Raw genomic sequence first — 19,326 nt, 5'->3', positions numbered from 1 at the left:
CCACTCCTGTACACTGCGGAACGGAGCCGTGGCCATAATTAAACCCCGCCCATGAAATTTACAGCCCCGCCCACACAGATAACCACACCCATAGCCACCCTTGGCCCCGCCCACATCCCCGCCTCTAACGGCCTCCCCGGTACAGTGACGCGGGCGCGGGGCAGCCAATCAGAGCAGCCCGTGGTTTTCAAACGGGCGGCGGCGGCAGCGCGCGGGGAGCGGCGGGAGCGAAGTTGAGACCGACACCGACACCGAACCCGGGAGTGTGGCCATGCGGGCCGCCCAGACCCCCGCCGTGAGTGCGGCCCGGGGCGGGGGGGGGGGGGCACCAGTTTAGGCGTCCCGGTGGGAGGTCCCGGGGATGGAGCTGGGGTGTCCCTGCTGTGCGGCCCCAACCACACGGGGCTGGACGGAGGTGGCTGGGGAGCAGCGGGCCGGACCCCTCCCGGTAGGTGTGTGTGTGTGAGTGGTGCCGCCGCTGGTAACCCCTGGTGCCCCCTCCAGCCCCCCCAGGCGCAGCAGCGGCCCCGGCGTAACCCCCTGCAGGAGCTGCGGCTGCAACCGGGTGCCGAGCGCACCAGCCTCACCCCGCTGCTCCGCCGGTTGCGGCTCAAGGTCGGTGCGGGTCTGGGAACCGGGGGAGGGTCGGCGATGCTGGGGGGCAGCAGAGTTGGGGATACTGGATGCGGGCTACTCGGCCAGTGAGGGGACAAGGTCTGTGTTCGGGTGGGGGGGAATAGGGGAAACGGTTATAGGGTGCTGCGGGGAAGGACAGGGCAGCGCTGATGCTCCTCTCCACTCCTCAAATGTCCTGCAGGACCATGACTGCGCCACTCCAGTGCCCTGCACCCGGGCCCTCCCTGTCAGTGTCACCTCGGTGCCCTGTGCCCCAGGATCCCGCAGAAGTGCTGCTCTGCTCCCCACCAGCAGCACCGTCTTAGTGCCTTGCACCTGGGGACCCCGCAGCAGAAGCACCATCCCCGAACCCTCTAGGACTCCTGCCATGGGGCGCAGCACCTTGGAGACCCTCAGGAGTCCCACCTTGGTGCCTGGTGCCCCCAAGACACCTGGGAATCTCACCTTGGTGCCTGGTGCCCCAGAGAAACCAAACAGCATCAGCATGGGTCCTCCTGAGAGTTCCACTCCAGGGCCCAGCACCCCGGGGACCCCCAGCAGCCCTGTGCCAGCCCCCCTGTGCAGCCCCATCCCAGGGCCCAGCACCCCAGAGCCCCCCCGCAGCCCTGTGCCAGCCCCCCTGTGCAGCCCCATCCCAGGGCCCAGCACCCCAGAGCCCCCCAGCAGCCCTGTGCCAGCCCCCCTGTGCAGCCCCATCCCAGGGCCCAGCACCCCAGAGCCCCCCAGCAGCCCTGTGCCAGCCCCCCTGTGCAGCCCCATCCCAGGGCCCAGCACCCCAGAGCCCCCCAGCAGCCCTGTGCCAGCCCCCCTGTGCAGCCCCATCCCAGGGCCCAGCACCCCAGAGCCCTCCCGCAGCCCTGTGCCAGCCCCCCTGTGCAGCCCCATCCCAGGGCCCAGCACCCCAGAGCCCTCCCGCAGCCCTGTGCCAGCCCCCCTGTGCAGCCCCATCCCAGGGCCCAGCACCCCAGAGCCCCCCAGCAGCCCTGTGCCAGCCCCTCTGTGCAACCCCATCCCATGGGCCCCCAGCAGTCCTGTGACAGGCCCCTCATATAGCCCTATCCCAGGACCCAGCATGCCTGAGCCCCCTGGCAGCCCTGTGCCAGTGTCCCTGTGCAGCCTTGTCCCAGGGCTTTGTACCCTGGAGCCCCTCAACAGTGTCACCCCAGCACCCTGCTGCACCCCAGGGACTGCTGGCATAACCAGCTCAGTGCTTTGCACCCCAAACTCCCCAGGCAGCACTGCCCTAGCACTCTGCACCCCTAAGACCCCTGACAGTGTCAACGCAGCCTCCTGCACCCCAGGCCCCCCTGGCACCAGCTCCACCCCACAGGAAGCTCACTTCCACGGCTGGCGACCAGTTCCTGTTGACCTCTCCAGCAGCCCCATGGCCTCTGAGCCACCATCCGGAGATGGGAGTGAGGGTCCTTCACCTTTCCAAGACACCTCCGAGTCCCCAGTCCCTGCCCCCCCACAGCAGGGCACCCCGGGACCTCCTCTCACTGAGCCTGCTGGGTCAGAGACAGTAGCCACCCCCTCACCTGAGGTGGCCTCGGGTTCCTTGTCCTGGATGTTGCCACTGGTGTGGCTGGAGAAGAGCCTCAACACCTCATCCCTCCTGGAGTCCCTGCGGCACAACCTGTCCCTGCCTGTCCTGCGGCAGGACACCGGCACCAGTGTCACCCCTGTGCCCACTGCAGTGGCTTGCACAAGTGTAACCCCTGTGCTCACCACAGTCACTGGCACCTTCATGACCCCCCGGGACCTGCATGAGAGGAGCACAAACACATCCACACGCGGCCTTCCTTGCGCCAAAGATAATGCTGTCGAAACAGATTCCCTGCTCTGGCAGTAAGTATGGGGACATCAGCTCGTGAACGGGGCTGTGGCACCCACTGGCTGTCCCTACCCCAACCCTCTCTTTTTCCCCAGCTGTCCTCGGGAGCAACTGAAGTCCCTGCCACGGGCAGAGCTGGAGGGGCGGCTGGAGAGCACCCTCATCATCATCGAAGCCCTCTCTCTCCAGCTACGTGACTGGCAGGAGAGCCACCGGCTGCTGCCCAGCGTGGGGCCGGCTGAGCAGAGGGATGCACTCACACAGACGGATGTCACCCATCCCGATGGGGTAAGAGCCCTGGCTGCCACAACACCACTCCATTTTCCATGGTCTTGGTGCCATGGTGGTGCCCACTACTGGTGGGATGACAGCCCCAGCTGTACCGCAGCCCAGTGGAGAGGAAATAAATCTGCGGCACGGTGCGTGGCATCACGCGCCCGGCACTGTCCCAGCTGTGTTATCACGCCTGGCTTGACCTGCTGAGTTGGTTGGATTTGGGTCCCTTGTGTAAGAAAACATCCCTGGCATGTGTGGGGAGGGGTCGTGGCTAACTGGGGTTTATTGAAGCCCCCTCCAACTCTGCTGGGATGCCCTTAGGAGGAGGAGATCTACCGCAACCTCTACCTCGAGCTGTGGAGGAAAACTGAGGCTCTGCAGCGGCAGCGGGGAGTGGAGCAGGACCTGCAGCAGGAGCTGGAGCTCACCATGGCAGGAATGGTGCGACCCAGCTCACTGGCATCCAATGAGTGCGCTGGGTCTCAGCCTGGCAGGGCACGTGTGTGCCTGGTGCCAGCCCCATGAAGGCTGCCTGAGCATCAACATCCTTGTCCCTTCCCCAGAGCACCTGGAGCAGGCAGTGCCTCCTGCTTCAAGGCCTTGTGGATGCTGCTTTTCAGAGCTTGCGGGATGAACAGGGAGCCCTTGACCAGGAGGTGAGGCCCTGTGCAGATGGGCTGGGGACCCTTTTCCCCAGATTTTGGGAGACCTTGGTGCTGTTAGCACATGTGCCAGCGAACGGCTGTACCAGGCACCTCCTGACACTGTCTTCCCCCACAGCAGGAGCAGGTGAGGGCCCTGGTGTCCCGGTGCCGGGCTGTGCTGGAGGGTGTGCCCAGCAAGCTGCAGAGCTGTTTGGAGGAGCGGGATGCCATGAGGCAGCAAGCAAATGAAGCCCTCCGAGCCAAGGAGGAGGTAGGGGAGCAGCTGGTGTGTGGATCAGGGCATGTTCTGCCATCCCTATGCCTCTGATAGGGCATCCCACATCTCTGCCGAGGGAAAGGTCTCCCTGGCATCCCCGGGTGAAAAAAACAACATGGCCCTGGAAGGCTAGAAGGGCTGTGGTTACCTGGAGTGTTGGGAGCTCTTGGGGTGGACTTTGGGCTTGGGGTGGACTTTGGGCTTGGGCTGTATCCTGCTGGGATGGTTTCTGGAAGCTGGTCCTTGCACAATACTGTGCCCAGAGCAGTATCCTTCCCTTGGCAGAGTGATTGCTTCCTGGAAGCCTTCCGTGCCCACGCCAGTGCCCAGATCAGCGCCCGTGACCAGAGCTTGACCTCCCAGCAAGAGCTGGGCATGCTGCTGGCAGATGCCATCAACCAGCAGGTACCAACTGCTGCCCCCATTGAAGGGCTGGAAGGGCATCCCAAGTCCTTGGCTTCCCACAGCTTGGGTAATGCTCTGAAGAGCCATCTACAACGGGATTGGGTCCATCTGAGGTTTCTTAGTGCTACTGCTGGGAAGCTGCTGCAGATACAGCCTCAGGGCTGGCACTCACCTCTCTCCACATCCATTAAATGTGACTCTTTCACTGTGGCAGCACTGACCTGTCTGTCCTGCCCCACAGGCATCCCTGGCTGCTGAGACTAAGCCTTTCCGGGAATTCATAGACGTTACCTTTGAAAATCTAGAGGAGGAAAGGAGAGCCTTGGATACAGAGGTGAGGGGTGTCCCCTTGGGTGCTGGAGGTGGATCAGTCCCCTTCTCCCTGCCAGTGTGGTCTGGGCTGGTGCCACTTTGCCCCATGTTGGAGTGCTTCGTGCCCTGGGTACTGTGGGAACCCCAGCTGACAGACCCATCCCTGGTATTATTTGCCTTCCCAGCGGGAGCAGACAAGGGCCCTGGTGTCCCGGTGCCGGGCTGTGCTGGAGAATGTGCCCAAGAAGCTGCAGAGCTGCCTGGAGGAGCGGGATGCCACGAGGCAGCAAGCAGATCAAGCTCTACAAGCTAAGGAGGAGGTATGGGGTTGCCTAGTGTTGAGTGGTGTTGGATGCTCCCACATAGCCTGGGGGGCCATAAGGGGGGGGATTTGGGGCACCCTTAGTGTGGGAGCACCTCATGGGGAAAGGAAAAGCAGCCCAAAGTGAGTCTGGAGGTCACTGTGCCTCTGCAGGCATCTTGCAAGCTGGAGGAGACCTCGATGGCCCTGCAGGATGCAGTGACTCAACTGGAGGAGCTGACTGTGGCCAACTCTCGCCTCAGCACAGGTAGGGGTGGGTGATTAGAGGGCTAGAGCTGCCCCTGTCCCTACTTGTCCTTGTAGCCTGCCCCATACTGATGGCTGTGCCCCTCACAGACCTGAGCTCCCTGATGACAAATCTGGCCAGTGTGGAGCAGGAGCGGGATGTGCTGCAGCAGGAGAATGAGAAGCAGTTGGAGCAGATGGCCTGGTGAGTCTGAGCTCTGGAGCAAGGCATTTATCCCTGTAGTTCCCTCCTGCCACCCTTTGCCCCTAAAATGTGGCACTCCCTGACCCTGTCCCCACAGGCTGTCACGGGAGAGAGAGTCCCTGCAGCGGGAGTGCAACGGGCTGTGCCAGGAGCTGCATGAGGCCACTGAGTGCCGGGAGGTAGGAGCTGCCTGACCCTGCCCCACGCTGTCACGCACTGACAGTCCCTGGTGTGGCCTCTTGGGAACGCTGGCCAGCAGCCAGCAGCGGGATTAGCCCTCCCGCAGGGGGGTGTGAGGGCGGTTGACATCCCGCACGTAGCACGGCTTGTGTCCATCCTGCCCCGTGGTGATTCCTGGGGGTGGGGATAGCTCCAGGATAATTCCCCTGGCTACAGACATGGTGCTGTTCCCCCGCGGTCTCTCTTATGTCCCCGGTGAACTGATGGTCTCCAGGGGTTGTTCTGCCTGGGTAAAGCTGTCCTTAATTGGAAACAGCCCCCTGAGGTGCTGGAGGTCCCAACAAGCCCCTTTAGGTATCTGTCTGGACACTCGTGGTCATGTTCCTCCACTCTTTTGCAGTTCCTTGACGAGGAGAACCACATGTGCCGCACGCAGCTGCTGGAGGTGGAGGCCAGGCTGAAGTCCACGCTGGCCACCCTGCAGGAGAGCAGCCTGCAGAACCAGGAGCTGATGGACTCCCACCAGCGTCTACGGTACCTGTCTACTCACTGCCTCTGCTTCAACCTCTCTGTTTTGGGAAATCAAGCTCCTCCTGGGAGGTGTGGGGGGACACACAGAGGGACACTCCAAGCACTTGCTGCTGCCCAGCCAAGTGTGGTTGCCCAGGTGGCTGTGGGCTGCCTAAACCTGCAGGGTTTACACCCTCCTGGGTCCCAGTGGGAGGCAGGCATGGGAAATGTCCCCATCTCACACTGAGGAGGCAGAATGCTGATCCTACTGAGGCTGATGCCATCCCACAGGGAAGAGCACGCTGCCCTTGCCCAGGAGCTGGAGACCACCAAGGCCGAGCTCCTCGACTTGCAGCTTAAGAGGGACAAAGTCTCCTGGTGCTCTGCAGACATCGCCGAGAGTAAGCTGCGGCTGCAGGAGCTTGCTGACTGCCTCAGGGCTGCTCTGCAAGAGGAGGTAGTTGTCCTGCCATGGGGACAAGGACAAGGGTGTGGCCTGGGGGTGGTTAGACCCATGTAGCTCTCCATGGCGTGTCCCAGCTCTCTGGGACAATAGAGAGCTGTCACAAGCCATGCTCCAGTGCTGTTCTTTCCCCACTCAAGGATGACGATGGTCCATCAAGAAGCAGAGTCTGGACCCCAGCTCCACGGACACCGGGCTGGCGGACCCCAGGCTGGCAGACCCCGCACCGTGCCTGGACCCCTGCCTATCGCACACCAGGCTCTCGCACCCCATACTGTGCCAGCAGTTCCTTCGTGGGCAGCGTCCTGAAAGCAGTGTCAGGGAAAGGTGAGCTGGCACCTGGCTGGGTGCTGGGGATGCTGTGTGGGGATGGGGGTCGTTCCCTCCCATGCTGGGGATGTGCACTGGTGTTGGGTGAAGAGGAGATCCCACTGCCATCCCCAGTGCCCTTCTCTGTGGATTCCTCTGTTCTTCCCTTGTAGCAGCCATGGGTTGTGTCATGGTTATACCCTGTTTTCTCCAAGGTCCCTGGGGTGGGTGGGTGCACAGGTGAGCTCTGGCCATGCTCCTGTGGCACACAGGACTGGGCACAGCTTCTCTGCCCCCTTCTGCTGCAGATGCCAATGAAGTCACTGGAGGTGGGAGTACATTTACCAAGGACAAACCTGCCTCTTCACCAAAGCCAACAGGTACCAGGGCAGTAATCCTGCCCTGCAGTCTGCTCCGAAGCTGCGGGGCTGCCTGTGCTGGAGGATGGGGGGCAAGCAGAGATGCTTTCCTGCTTGGCTTATGAGCCTCTGCCCTGCCCACAGAGCCTGAGGAGGGCCTGCTGGAGAGCGTGAAGGAGCTGAGAGCTGTGGTCTCTGATCTTGCCATGCTGAGCTCCCGCATACAGGACCTGGAGCAGAGCGAGTTCAAGGCACTGCAGACAGAGATGTGAGTTCAGTGAGGGCTCATGTTGAGGGCCGGGCATGGGCACTGCTATCCTGGGCATGGCATCTCCCGCAGGCAGCATGTATGGACTCTGTCTCACCCCAGCTTTGGATTACATCCCTCCTGCCATGGCTGGAAGGGCTTTTACCAACTGACCTGCTGATGGGTTGGCCAGGAGGGGGTTTGGTACCTGGCACTCTGTTCAGCACTTGTTCAGCACCAGTGTCTTTTCCCAGCTCTGACCTGCAGCTCCGTCTAGAGACAGTGACAGCTGAAAGCCAGGAGAAGATGGACACCCAGGCTGCTACCATTGCCAAACTGAACAAGGCGCTGAGGGGCAAGCTAGAGGTGAGGTAGTGCCAGAAGTGGGCCAGAGCTAACTCCCAGGCAGAGCCAAACTGGGACAGGTGCTGATCTAGGACAGAGAAATCTGGGTGACAGGCTCTGGTGATGTCCCATGGGTGGTTCTGGCTTGTCTGACCTCTCAAACATGGGTGAACCTGCTTCACTTCCTGCTGCTGGGGCTGGCCAGGGTCAGGCCCTGCCTGAAACCACATCTTTCCCCTTCATAGAATGAGAAGGAGCTGCAGGACGTGGTGAAACGGCAGGAAGAGAAGATGCTGCAACTCATTGACAAGAGTGGGGAAGTCACGGTGTGTGATGGTGGCCTGGCTGGACTGGGCTGTGTGCCTGGGAGATGCTGGCTGCAGGACCCCTCTCAGCATCTCCTTTCTACCACAGAGGCTGAAGGGAGAGGTCTCCCAGCTTAAGCGCTCGCTCCAGCGTGCAGAGACAGAGGCCAAGGTGCTGTGGGAGGAGATGAGGGGGCAGAAGCCTGTGGTGGATGCTACCTATGTGCAGGAGAGAGTCCTGCTTAGGCAGGAGGTAAGGCTGGGGAGCTGCCAGGGCTGAGGGCTCTTCATGTCACCACTCCTCTGTGAACAGGGACCCTTTCCAGTCCAGTCCGGGTTCTCCCTTGCAGTGGTGTCTCAGTGGCACTTGCTCTTTTTGCAGGTGGACAAACTGCGGCTGCTGCTCCTGGAGAAAGAAGATGAGAATCTGCTGCTCTCTGATAAGTACTTAGAGCAGGTACAGGGCTTCCCCCTGGCTCTTGTCCCCTCTCCCTCATGGGCTTGTCCCTGCCCATTTTTAGGGCAGGCTCCTGATGGGCATCTCCCACCACAGGTCCGAGGGCTGGAGCTGAGGCTCTGTCACACCCAGAAAGTGCTGAAGACTCATGAGGAAATGCAAGAGAAGATAAGAGAGGTGAAGCTTGTGGCTGATCCCTCTCACTCTTGCTGTGACTGCAGCACCACAAGTCCTCATCTCAAATGCTGCCACTAACACTGCTTCTATCCCCAGGTGCTGTTGGCTGTCCCCGAGGGGGCAGTGGGCTTCCAGGAGCTCCACAGCCTGCTGAAGTACTTGGGTCTGAAGCCATCCGGTGGCAGCAAAGATGTTGCTGAGCCTCTATAGCCTGTAGTATGAAACCTTCCTCCTCTTAGTGCTGTAATTATTTATTGAATAAAGTTTTGTTGCCTTTCACCCGTCCTGGTACAGGGAGGCAGGAAGTTCCTGGTTCCCTGGGTGGGGACAACTCGTCCAGCCTGTGCTGGCTGTGCCTGCTCTGTCCCGGGGTGATGGGCACAGCTCCCTGCCACCCCAGGGCTTCTCCTTGGCATGGGACACTCACTCCCCCCACCCCCCCTGCTGGTACTTGCTTTTAATAAGGCACCATGTTCCCCAGGCTCTTGCCCCGGCAGCACAAGGGTTGACCCAGCTTCCCTCCCCAGGCCCCCTGCTCCTCCTCCTGCCCCAGATTCCCTCTGTGCCCCCCTCCCACCTCCCCCTGCAGAGGGTATCAGAGGCTGGATCCTGCACCCCCATCACGGGGCTGGGGAGAAGGTTCTCCCTCCCAACTCTGCTCTGGGATGCAACGTCCCATGGATCGCTGCCTGCCGGGCACTGGGAGCTCTGCCAGCTCCTGCTCCCAGCCCCCTCCTTGGCTGCATCATGGGGGGCTCCCTGAGGGGCTCCCCTACTCCCAGCACAGCTCCAGCTTCACCTCCCTCCTTTCCTGTTAGGGCAACTCCTGCGGGATTCATCTCCCGGTGTTCCCGACCCCAAGGATGCTCCCCAAATGCCATGGGGGGAGGTGGTCATGCAGCACCTTCCTCCCCTGGCACAGCCCAAAATAGCAGCGTTCAAACAAGTGCTCTGGATTTTAATGGCCTGCTTCTGTTGCCCGCGGGGGTGGTGGTTGTGGTAGGATCACCTTCCCGTGCCCTCTGTCACAGCCCTACCGCCCTGTGTGGGGCGGGTGCTGGCACCTTTATCACCCCCGCACCCAGGTTATGGAGCTGCTTCGGGTTGTGCCTCTGTTTACCGGGTGTGTGGGTTGACTCCTGGGGAAGCAGCTCCCCGGCATCGCCATGGAGGTGACCCTGCTGCCAGGGGAGGGGGTGTCGGATACGACCTCCCAAAACAGAGGCTGGCAATGTAGGGAGAGCCCCAGATATGTGCCTGGCTCTGGGATGTGGGGGGAGATGTGCCCCCCTCCCTGGATTGGGGCCATGTGGGGCAGCTGAGTCCTTTTACGGTGGGGATTCACAGCACAGCCCTGGCTGCTGGCCCTGTGGGGTGGCTGGGAACACAGCTATTGTCCCCGTGCTGGCTGCAAGCAGCTTTTTGGGGAGGGTAGGAGGATGGGGTGGTTCCCTGTGGGAGCCTCCACTTTGTCCTAGCGGTCTGGGGCTTAGAGCTGCAGGGGCTTGGACCCTGGTAGCAGAGGTGACACAGATGAGGTCCCTGGTGCAGCAATAGTGAGGTGGAATGGTGACCCCCAGCCGGGGGGTGGCACAGGGGGGGCCCTGGCCCAAAGATGATGAGGGGAAGGTCCCTGCCTGTAGCTGACTATGGCAATATGGGGGTACAGGGGGGTCCCTGGGCCAGCAGTGACGAGAGGAATGTCCCTTCCTGCAGGTGACAGTAGCAATACAGGGGTGCGTGTGGGAGTGGCATAGTAGGGTCCCTGGCCCAGTGGTGACCAGGGTAAGGTCCCTGCCTGTTGCTCTCAGTGTCAATAGGAGGACACAGGGGGGTCTCCAGCCTAGGGGTGTCACAGAGGGGTCCCTGACCCACCAATGATGAGGGGAAGGTCCCTACCTGTTGCTAGCAGTGGCAATAGGGGGGAACAGGGGATCCCCAGCCTGGGAGTGGCAGGGGAAGTTCCTACCTGTAACCAAGAACGCTACAGTAGGATCGGTGGCACTGGGGGGTCTTCAGCATCAGCAGGGAGTGTGGCACACTGGGGTGCCTGTCTGGCATGGGGGATCCTGCCCATGGCTGGGGTGGGGAGACTCATTTGAGTCCCTGAACAGGGGCAAGGGGGCACAGAAGGGTGCCCACCGACAACAGGGGATTGCAAACGGGTGTCACAGCGGGGTGTCCACCCTGGAGCTGTTGCCCCACCGGCAGCAGAGACTGTCGTCGCCGAGAGGATGGGGGGTGCGGAGGCGGTGGCGGAGGGGCGGAGCGGGGCGGGGGGGGCTGGTCCTGCCGGGTGCCGCCCCGCCGGTCACGTAGCTCTGCGGCATCACAGCCCCATTTACCGCGGGTCCGGAGCGCGCAGCCGGCAGACCGTTCCCGTCGCTGTCCGCCCTGCACGGTAAGGGGGAGCCGGGAGCTGGGGGGGGTGGGTTGGCCGGGGTCGGGGGGCACAGCCGAGAGACCCCGGCGGTGGGAGTCGGCCGCCCCGCCGAAGCTCCGGGATGTTTCCGTGCGGTGCCGGAATCCCGGCTATCGGGCAAGGCTGGGGGTCCGAGACAGAAAGAGACGCGGGCATGGGGGTATCGGGATGGGGGAAGAGCCCGGAGATACCCTCTGCCCAGACGGGAGCGCTCTGGGGCGGGGCGGGGGGAGGGAAAGGAAAACTCCGGCTCCCTGGGGCATTCCCGTTCCCGCGACGGCGGCAGCCCCGGGGTACCCCGAGTCCCGGTAACCCCAGCCCCGGGAGTCTGTTTCTCCCCAAGCAGCGCAATTCCCAGAGTATTCCCATCCGCCTCTCTGTATCTCCACTCTCGGGCTATCACCATCTCTCGCGTTCCTCGCACCCGGGGTATCCCCGGCTCCGGGGTTTCTTCATCTCCATCCCCGGCCCCCTCGGGTCCTGCCTTGGCCCCCCCCTGGAGCTGCGCTCCCTCAAGATGGCTGGGCTGGGGGCGGGCGAGCAGGCAGCAAAATGGCTGGGAGCTCCCCGGCATCCTCTACGAGGCCCTGCCCGTCCCGAGGTGAGGGCAGCTGCCTGCTTATGCAACGCACCTCCCACCCCCTCCACCCCCCACTGACCGCCGGGGACGAGGTCCCAGCCTCGGGAGGGAGCGGGGTGCGGGGTGTTTCCCCGGTCGGATACCGGGTGCGTGACGGGTGGGGGGGCCATCCCGCCGGCGCGTGACTCAGCCCCCGTCCGCTCGCAGCCACCGCCACCATGACGCACCAGTACCCTCCGCTGACGGCCGAGCAGAAGAAGGAGCTGTCGGATATTGCCCTGCGGATTGTGGCCCCGGGCAAGGGCATCTTGGCTGCTGATGAGTCCGTTGGTCAGTATTGGGGCGGTGTGGGGGGTGGGATCTGTCCCACCACCCTTTTTTCTACACGTGCCTGAGGCTGATGAGGGTGCTGGGTGCCCATAGGGAGCATGGCAAAGCGCCTCAACCAGATCGGGGTGGAGAACACGGAGGAGAACCGCCGGCTGTACCGCCAGATCCTCTTCAGCGCCGACAGCCGGGTGAAGAAATGCATCGGGGGCGTCATCTTCTTCCATGAGACCATGTACCAGAAGGCTGATGATGGCACCCCCTTCGTCCAGATGATCAAAGACAAGGGAATCGTTGTGGGAATAAAGGTGTGGCAGGGTGTCTGGTGGGCTTGCGGAGTGCTGAGGGTGCTTGGAGGTTTCTGGTGAGTCTCAGTGCCACCTTTTCCTTCCCTCCACAGGTGGACAAGGGTGTTGTGCCACTGGCTGGCACAGATGGTGAGACCACCACACAGGGTAGGTAGAAAGGGTAAAGGGGGTGGGAGCTGTGGAGCTTGGGGCTACAGGGCTGACAAGTTGCCTGGCAGGTCTGGATGGGCTGTCAGAGCGCTGTGCCCAGTACAAGAAGGATGGGGCTGACTTTGCCAAGTGGCGCTGTGTGCTGAAGATCAGTGAGAACACCCCCTCTGCACTCGCCATCATGGAGAACGCCAACGTACTGGCCCGCTATGCCAGCATCTGCCAGCAGGTACATGTCTGTGGTTGGGCATCACCACACAGAGTGGGCATTGACTCATAGGGTGGTTGTTGACCTAAGGAGCCAGGTATAGCCCCACAGGGATGGGCACTGATCTGTGGGGCTCAGAATGGCCCCCATGCCTGGCAGTCCCCCTATGGGGCTGGGCCTCAACCCATGGGCCAGGTAACACCTCACATGGATGGGCATTGACCCCCGGGAGCAGGGATCAACCCATGGTGTGATCGCCATGGCATCACTAGCAAGCGTGGGCTTTGAACCATGGGGCTGAGCATCACCCCCCAAAGTCCATGCATTGCCCACATAGCCATGGGGCTAGGGCAGTGCCCAGGGGCATCTGCTTGATGGCATCTGCCTGGTGTTTGTAGAATGGCATTGTGCCCATTGTGGAGCCAGAGATCCTGCCTGACGGTGACCACGACCTCAAGCGGTGCCAGTATGTGACAGAGAAGGTGAGCAGTGGAGTGGGCAGTGGGGTGGGCAGCGGGGCAGGCACCATGCTGTGCTGTGCTGTGCCAGGGAACTCAACACTCCCCATCCTCCCCAGGTGCTGGCAGCTGTCTACAAGGCACTGAGCGACCACCACGTCTACCTAGAAGGGACCCTGCTGAAGCCCAACATGGTGACCCCTGGGCATTCCTGCCCCACCAAATACAGCCCTGAGGAGATTGCCATGGCCACTGTCACTGCCCTGCGCCGCACTGTGCCCCCCGCCGTGCCAGGTAACAGCACTGGGATGTGGTAGGGGTCCAGGATGGGGGATACCCTGTGGAACCTCTGGTGCCATAACCCTGCTCTCTGCAGGTGTCACCTTCCTGTCCGGGGGTCAGAGTGAGGAGGAGGCTTCCATCAACCTCAACGCCATCAACACGTGCCCACTGCTGCGGCCATGGGCCCTGACCTTCTCCTATGGGCGGGCACTGCAGGCCTCGGCACTCAGCGCCTGGCGTGGGCAGCCAGACAATGCCACTGCCGCCACTGAAGAGTTCATCAAGCGTGCAGAGGTGATGGGAGGACAGGAGAGGGGTGCTGGGGGCTGTGTCTCATGGGAGACACAGAAGCCTGTGTCCCAGTGGGATGGTGGGGACACCAAGGTCCCAGTAGGGTAGTGAGGACATCAAGGTTTGTGCACCATGGGTGGGAACTATAAGAATGACTGTGCCCATTGAGATGGGGGATGCCAAGGGCCACATCCCACAGGGTGATAGGAGACACCAGGGACTGTGTGCCACAGGACAAGGGAAGGCAAGGGTCATGGTCCCCATGGAGGGACACTGAGGACTGTCTCCTTGTGAGCTGGGGGACATGAGGACCCAAAGGCCGGATCCCTTAGGGCATGGGCCACATTCCCTTAGGGTGACATGGGATATCGAGGGCTATGTCCCTGTGAGAAGAGGGATGCTAAAACCCATGTCCCATGGGATGATGGGGATCAGCAAGGGTTGTGCCCAGTGAGGTGGGGGATGCCAAGGGCTCTGTTCCCATGGAAAGGGGCTGCCAAAGGCTGTGTTGTTGCAGGGGGTAGGAGACTCCAAGGACCATGTCTCCAGGGACTGGGGGGACCCGGAAGGCCATGTTGCCAGAAATCTGGCGGGGAGCTATACCCCACAGGGGCCACTGACCTCTTCTTTCCCCGCAGGTGAACGGGCTGGCTGCGCTCGGCAAGTACGAGGGCAGCGGGGACAACTCGGGGGCCGCCGGGCAGTCCCTCTACGTGGCCAACCATGCATACTGAGCCCCAGCCGGGTGCCCCATTGGCCCCGGCCCCCTCCCCACCACTGCTCACACCCCGCTTCCACCCCAGCCACCCAGGGGAGCCGCCACGCGGGGAGGGGAAGGGGAGTGCTGCTGATCAAGTGTGGGGGAGCCTGGCTTACCCGGCCCCCCGAGGAGCCACCTGAGTGTCCCTTTGACGGGGGGCTCTGGCCAGGTCGTGGGGGGCAGGAGGGGGAAGCCTGGGGGTGCCCCTGCCCTGCCGTAGCTTCGCAGTCCCGGTCGCTGTCGCCCTTGGGGCGCCTGTGTTGTGTTTGCCGTGTGCACCCTGTGTACCAAATAGCCTAACAACGAATAAACGGTAGAGACAGCGCCGTGCCGCCTTCTCCTCCTCCTGCGCCGCGGGGCACCCGGGGGACGGGCAACCGCCCCCATCCCGGACTTTCCTACAACACCCATGCAATGAGCTGTGCCCAGTCTCAGCCCACCTAACACCCATCAGAAGGCTCTGGGAGGCGGAGGGGTGGCTGGGCTCTGCCTACGGGACATGAGGGGAATGAGGACGCCTGGGGGAAGATCGTGTTCACACCCCCATTTGCAGCCCCGTTTCCCAGCCGCTCTTTCGGGCGCGGGCGCGGGCGCGGCCCCCGCTGTCCCCGCCCATCCCCGCAGCGCTCGCACCGGCTTGCGTACCCCAAGCCCGCCTCCTCAGGCGGGATCCGCGCTCTGAGTGGCTTTTCTGCCTGCGCCACCGCCCTCCAGCCTACACGTCTATTGGCTGTGGTGAGGAGTGGGAGCTCTGAATGGCTGCACGGCGTTCAGGTCCCGTCCCCCCGGCTGCTCCCGGAAGGGAAGATGGCGGCGGCGGCAGTGGCTGCGTTAGCGGCGGATGAAGCAGGTACCGGCGGCGCCCGGGTGTCCGCGGCTCGCTCGCTGTCCCCCAACCCCGGTCCTGCCCCATCCCCGGGGAGTCGGGCCCGTGCTGAGTGCTGTTCCCGCAGAGCGGGCGCGGGGCCGCAGAGCCGCCCTGTCCTTCGCGGCCATCGCTGTGGTGTTGGGGCTGCCGCTGTGGTGGAGGACAACCGAGACCTACCGCGCCGCGCTGCCCTACACCGACATCGAGGGGCTAGGCCAGCTGCCGGTGAGCGCCGGGAGGGCCGGGGCGGCGGGTCCGCGACTTCCTGAGGTGGGGTGCCCGGGCTGAGGCCGCCTCTGCTCAGTTCCAGCTGACCGTGCCTCTTGCCGTGGTGTTCGCCCCTGGGTCGGTGCCCGAGGACCTGCCGAGGCCGCTGCCTTTCAGAGATGTGCAGGAGATGGAGATCGCCGTCAACGGTGAGAGACCTCTCCGGCTGTCCCTCCCGAGGGGCCTCCTCCTTCCCTGAGGGGTCTCTGTGGTATCTCTCCCGGGAGGCTGGAGCTTCTCGGACCCCAAACCCAATCTACCAGCACCATCCTGTCCTGACCTGGCAGGACAGGAGAGCAGGGGCATCCCTTGAGTCCCCAGATACCACCATCCCTCCCCGGGGATGGGGGTTATGGCAGCCTTCAGAGGGTAGGACATGCCCTGGCTGGCACAAGGCTGTCCTATTTGCCACCCCAGACCAGCCGTGGCCATGTGCCATTCAGCTGAGGTTGGATCTGGTACCCATAGGACCTTGTGTCCCCCACATCGGGACTGTCCCTTGTCCCCCTTAACACCTGGCTCCTGTGAAGGGCCTTGATTAGTGGCTTCACTCAGGCTTTCTCCCTTGGCAGTGAGAACCAGCATCACCTCCCGATATGAGATGATTTACCGCAGCACCACAGCTCAGGAGGAGGCAGCACTGAATGTGGCTACTGCACTAGGTATTGGGTTGAGGGATCCATGGGGAACTCTGTGAAGCAGGTTCCACTTTCTGAGGCTGATTGAGCAGAGGACCTCAGCTTTGCTGTGGACAGAGATTGTAGTAAGGCTTCCAACCCTGCTGATGCTTCCATCTTCCCCAGAGGCTGATGCAGCTCTGCACCCGCTGCAGGACACCTCATTGGGCTCTCTGACTGTGTATGTGGTCCCTGAAACCTCCTCTCTCCTGCCTCAGGTAGGGAGCAGCACCCTGCGGTGCCAGCCTATGTGTGACCTTCGCCCCTTGGAGGTGCCCTGGGCATCTGTCACAGGTGGAACCATGCTGTTCTGTTGGTGGGAGCCAGCCCTGGTGCAGGCCCTCACCCCTGCCACCTCCCCAGGGCACCAGAGTCTATGTGGGGAAGCACCGCAGTGCCCTGCTGAGGGCTGAGGGGGGTCTGGCTTCCCTCCGCACCCGCCTCCGGCAGCTCACACAGGTGATGTCCTTCACGGCCGGTTCCATTGCTGCTGCCCTCTCAGACCGTGTGCCCGATGGCCACCTCAGCCCTGATGCTCGGCGGCACTTGAAATCCAGCCTGGGTATGGACGTGTACCCCAGCCCCGTTCCCTGACCTGGGGAAAGGCCTGCTGGCTCTGGGGGGTACCCTGTTCCTCCTGTGCCCCTGGTGTCTTCTGGGCTAACAGCCCCTTTGGTGGTTGCTTTGGGCTGGGGTCTGTGCTGTGATGTCTGTGTGTTGGGGCAAAACCCTGTATCAGGGAGGGCCAGGGAGGAGGGAGTCAGGTCCTTCTGGGAGCTCTGTCATGGCCACATCCCCAGCCTCTGCATCACCAGGTGGTGGCTGTGGCAGTGCTTCATAGGTGGTGGGTCCTCGGCAGGGTATGAGATCACCTTCAGCCTGCTGAACCCTGACCCCAAGTCCCACGTGGTGAACTGGGAGATTGAGGATGCGGTGAACCGCTACGTGCAGCCTGTCCTGGACAAACTGAGCTTGGTGGCCAACTTCTCTGTTGACTCACAGGTGAGGTCTGGGAGAGGAGATGGGGAGAGCCCAGCCTTGGTCTTGCTGAGTGCCCTGGCACACGCTTCTCTGCCAGCAACATCCATTGTGTGCCTGCAGATCCTGTACTATGCTGTGCTAGGAGTGACACCACGCTTTGACAAAGAGTCCTCCAGCTTCATCCTGAGTGCCCACAGTCTCCCACATGTCATCAACCCTGTGGAGGCCCGGCTGGGTGAGTGCTGTGCTCCTAATTCAGCTGTCATGGGCTCTGCTGAGAGAAGGGGGACAGCTTTGTCTATGTCCCGTGCCCTGTCCTTCCCCACAGCACTGTCCCCTACCAGCCTCGATAGGACCAAGGGTGACTGAGACCTGTTGGGATGGAGGTTCTGCTCAGGGCTTGCTGTCCCAGGGGACTTTTCTGACCTTGTCCCACTGCAGGCTCCAGCGCTGCCTCACTCTACCCTGTGCTGAACTTCCTGCTGTATGTGCCAGAACGTTCCCACTCCCCTCTCTACATCCAGGACAAGGATGGAGCCCCAGTGAGCACCAATGCCTTCCACAGCCCCCGCTGGGGTGGTATCATGGTATGGGGACATGGAGGGGTGGGCAGCTCCTCCCCAGCGAGTGCTGGCATCACCGTCAGCCCCAGGGCTCTGGCTCTGCCTCACTAACATGTTCTCCTGCAGATTTACAACATTGAAGCTGCTGCTTCCCCCCAAGCTTCTTTCCCACTTCATGTGGACGTGGACATGGTGCGAGTGATGGAGGTTTTCCTGGCCCAGCTCCGGTGAGGATATGCTCTTCCCTCTCAGGCAAGCATGGAAATTGTTGCAAGTCAGAGCAGGTTGTACCCATGCAGCTCCTGTGCTCCTCTGTGGGCTCTGGGAGGCTGAGGATGGCTTTTTGTGGCTTTCAAGGTGCTGACTACCAGCCAGCACTGCTCTCTAACCAGGTTTGCTGGCTCATCTCCCTTCTCCTGAGGTAGGAACCTTGTCTTGTCCTGCCCCTTGTGCAGGAGGCCCTCAGGTGTGGCTTGAGCCCTGCCAAGACTAAGGGCACCAGGAAAGAGGAAGAGCAGGGAGTGCATGTGGGACTGCAAGCTTGTGATGTGAGCTGAGACCTTTTCCCTCTACATCCAGGTTACTTTTTGGGTTGTCTCGGGAGGAGCTGCCTCCTGAATTCCTGGTGGAGATCTCAGGGAACGAGGGGCTGGCTGACTGGGAGCTGGACCGTCTGCTCTGGACCCACACCATGGAGAACATTGCCACTGTGTCCACCACCTTGACCTCACTGGCCCAGCTCCTGGACAAGATTGGGAACATTGTCATCAAAGATGATGTTGCCTCTGAGGTAAGGCTGGAGCATCCAAGGTGGGGAGGGAACCGTGTGTCCTGGTGGAGATGATGAGCTCTTGCTGGTGTGTTGTGAGTGAGGCCACCAGGTTTGTTTCTGTCATCCTGCCTGGCCAAGGACTGACTGCTGGTGTTGTTCCCACACAGGTGTACCGAGCAGTGGCCTCAGCACAGAACGCCATGGCAGAGCTGGCCAGGGGACGCCTCCACTCAGCTTTCCAGGCCAGCAAGGAGGCAGTCACCTCCTCGGAGCGTGCCTTCTTTGACCCATCTCTCCTTCATCTCCTCTACTTCCCTGATGACCAGAAATTTGCCATCTACATTCCTCTCTTCCTGCCCATGGCTGTCCCTATTCTCCTCTCCTTGGTCAAGATTGTCCGGGAGACCAGGCAGCAAAAGAAGGAGCCCACCAAGATGGACTGAGCCTATGGCCATGGTGCCCTGCCTTGGGGCTGGCTGGGGTTGTCCCCACCTTGTCGAGGGTGTTTTCACAGACTCGTGGCCCAAGGAGATGCCCCAGAACTGGGCCAGGGGCCAGCTGCTCAGCTTCGGTCTGCCAGGGCCAAGTTGCAGTGGTGGGGAGGGAGGTGCTCTCAGTCTGTGTCCTAAGCTGTGCCCCCAGCACTGCTGAGATCCAAGAGGAGAGGGAGGGATGTCTCCCTGTGTGCCCCCTCTGGGCCTGCACTGTATTTGGAACAAGCTGCTGTATAAATAAAGGAAAAACCCCAGTTGTGGGGGCTGCTGGTGTGGGGCTGTGTGACCCTTCTCGTTATCCCTCTGTGGGTGCTGGTGTCCAGCCCTGGCCCAGCTTGCCTGGTTGCCTCCTCCTTGCTTTTATGGGGATTTAATCCAAAACACCTGTGGTAGGGGAAACTTTTGGGGTTCAGCTGCTGGGAGATAGCAG

At 62.0% G+C, this 19,326-nt stretch overlaps 3 protein-coding genes across 3 annotated transcripts; all 3 read left to right on the top strand.

Moving 5' to 3' along the window:
- The first annotated feature begins 362 nt into the window (after nucleotides 1-362).
- Nucleotides 363-8,767, top strand: SPAG5 (sperm associated antigen 5). The gene is made up of 22 exons (XM_071764742.1): nucleotides 363-615; nucleotides 818-2,484; nucleotides 2,566-2,758; nucleotides 3,310-3,402; nucleotides 3,527-3,661; nucleotides 3,953-4,072; nucleotides 4,314-4,406; nucleotides 4,570-4,704; nucleotides 4,860-4,953; nucleotides 5,043-5,136; nucleotides 5,234-5,315; nucleotides 5,717-5,850; nucleotides 6,118-6,283; nucleotides 6,430-6,616; nucleotides 6,907-6,978; nucleotides 7,102-7,225; nucleotides 7,459-7,570; nucleotides 7,795-7,875; nucleotides 7,964-8,107; nucleotides 8,237-8,311; nucleotides 8,408-8,488; nucleotides 8,585-8,767. Exons 2-22 carry the CDS (start codon nucleotides 1,004-1,006, stop codon nucleotides 8,696-8,698), a joined length of 3,810 nt encoding a protein of 1,269 aa, XP_071620843.1. The 5' UTR covers nucleotides 363-615; nucleotides 818-1,003; the 3' UTR covers nucleotides 8,699-8,767.
- A 1,989-nt stretch (nucleotides 8,768-10,756) lies between these two features.
- ALDOC (aldolase, fructose-bisphosphate C) lies at nucleotides 10,757-14,597 on the top strand. Its single transcript, XM_071764741.1, has 9 exons — nucleotides 10,757-10,889; nucleotides 11,698-11,820; nucleotides 11,914-12,125; nucleotides 12,218-12,272; nucleotides 12,344-12,504; nucleotides 12,882-12,965; nucleotides 13,061-13,235; nucleotides 13,318-13,517; nucleotides 14,153-14,597. The coding sequence occupies exons 2-9, from the start codon at nucleotides 11,709-11,711 to the stop codon at nucleotides 14,246-14,248; spliced, it is 1,095 nt and encodes a 364-aa protein (XP_071620842.1). The 5' UTR covers nucleotides 10,757-10,889; nucleotides 11,698-11,708; the 3' UTR covers nucleotides 14,249-14,597.
- Nucleotides 14,598-14,845: 248 nt separating this feature from the next.
- On the top strand, nucleotides 14,846-19,170 carry PIGS (phosphatidylinositol glycan anchor biosynthesis class S). Its single transcript, XM_071764740.1, has 12 exons — nucleotides 14,846-15,124; nucleotides 15,228-15,367; nucleotides 15,447-15,558; nucleotides 15,982-16,071; nucleotides 16,213-16,304; nucleotides 16,450-16,648; nucleotides 16,946-17,088; nucleotides 17,188-17,302; nucleotides 17,509-17,654; nucleotides 17,757-17,857; nucleotides 18,210-18,420; nucleotides 18,570-19,170. Exons 1-12 carry the CDS (start codon nucleotides 15,082-15,084, stop codon nucleotides 18,843-18,845), a joined length of 1,668 nt encoding a protein of 555 aa, XP_071620841.1. The 5' UTR covers nucleotides 14,846-15,081; the 3' UTR covers nucleotides 18,846-19,170.
- The last annotated feature ends 156 nt before the right edge of the window (nucleotides 19,171-19,326 follow it).

The sequence above is a fragment of the Heliangelus exortis genome, chromosome 21 (assembly GCF_036169615.1).
Source record: "Heliangelus exortis chromosome 21, bHelExo1.hap1, whole genome shotgun sequence".
NCBI classification, from domain to species: Eukaryota; Metazoa; Chordata; class Aves; order Apodiformes; family Trochilidae; genus Heliangelus; species Heliangelus exortis.
This window is presented reverse-complemented; position numbering and strand designations above follow the sequence as displayed.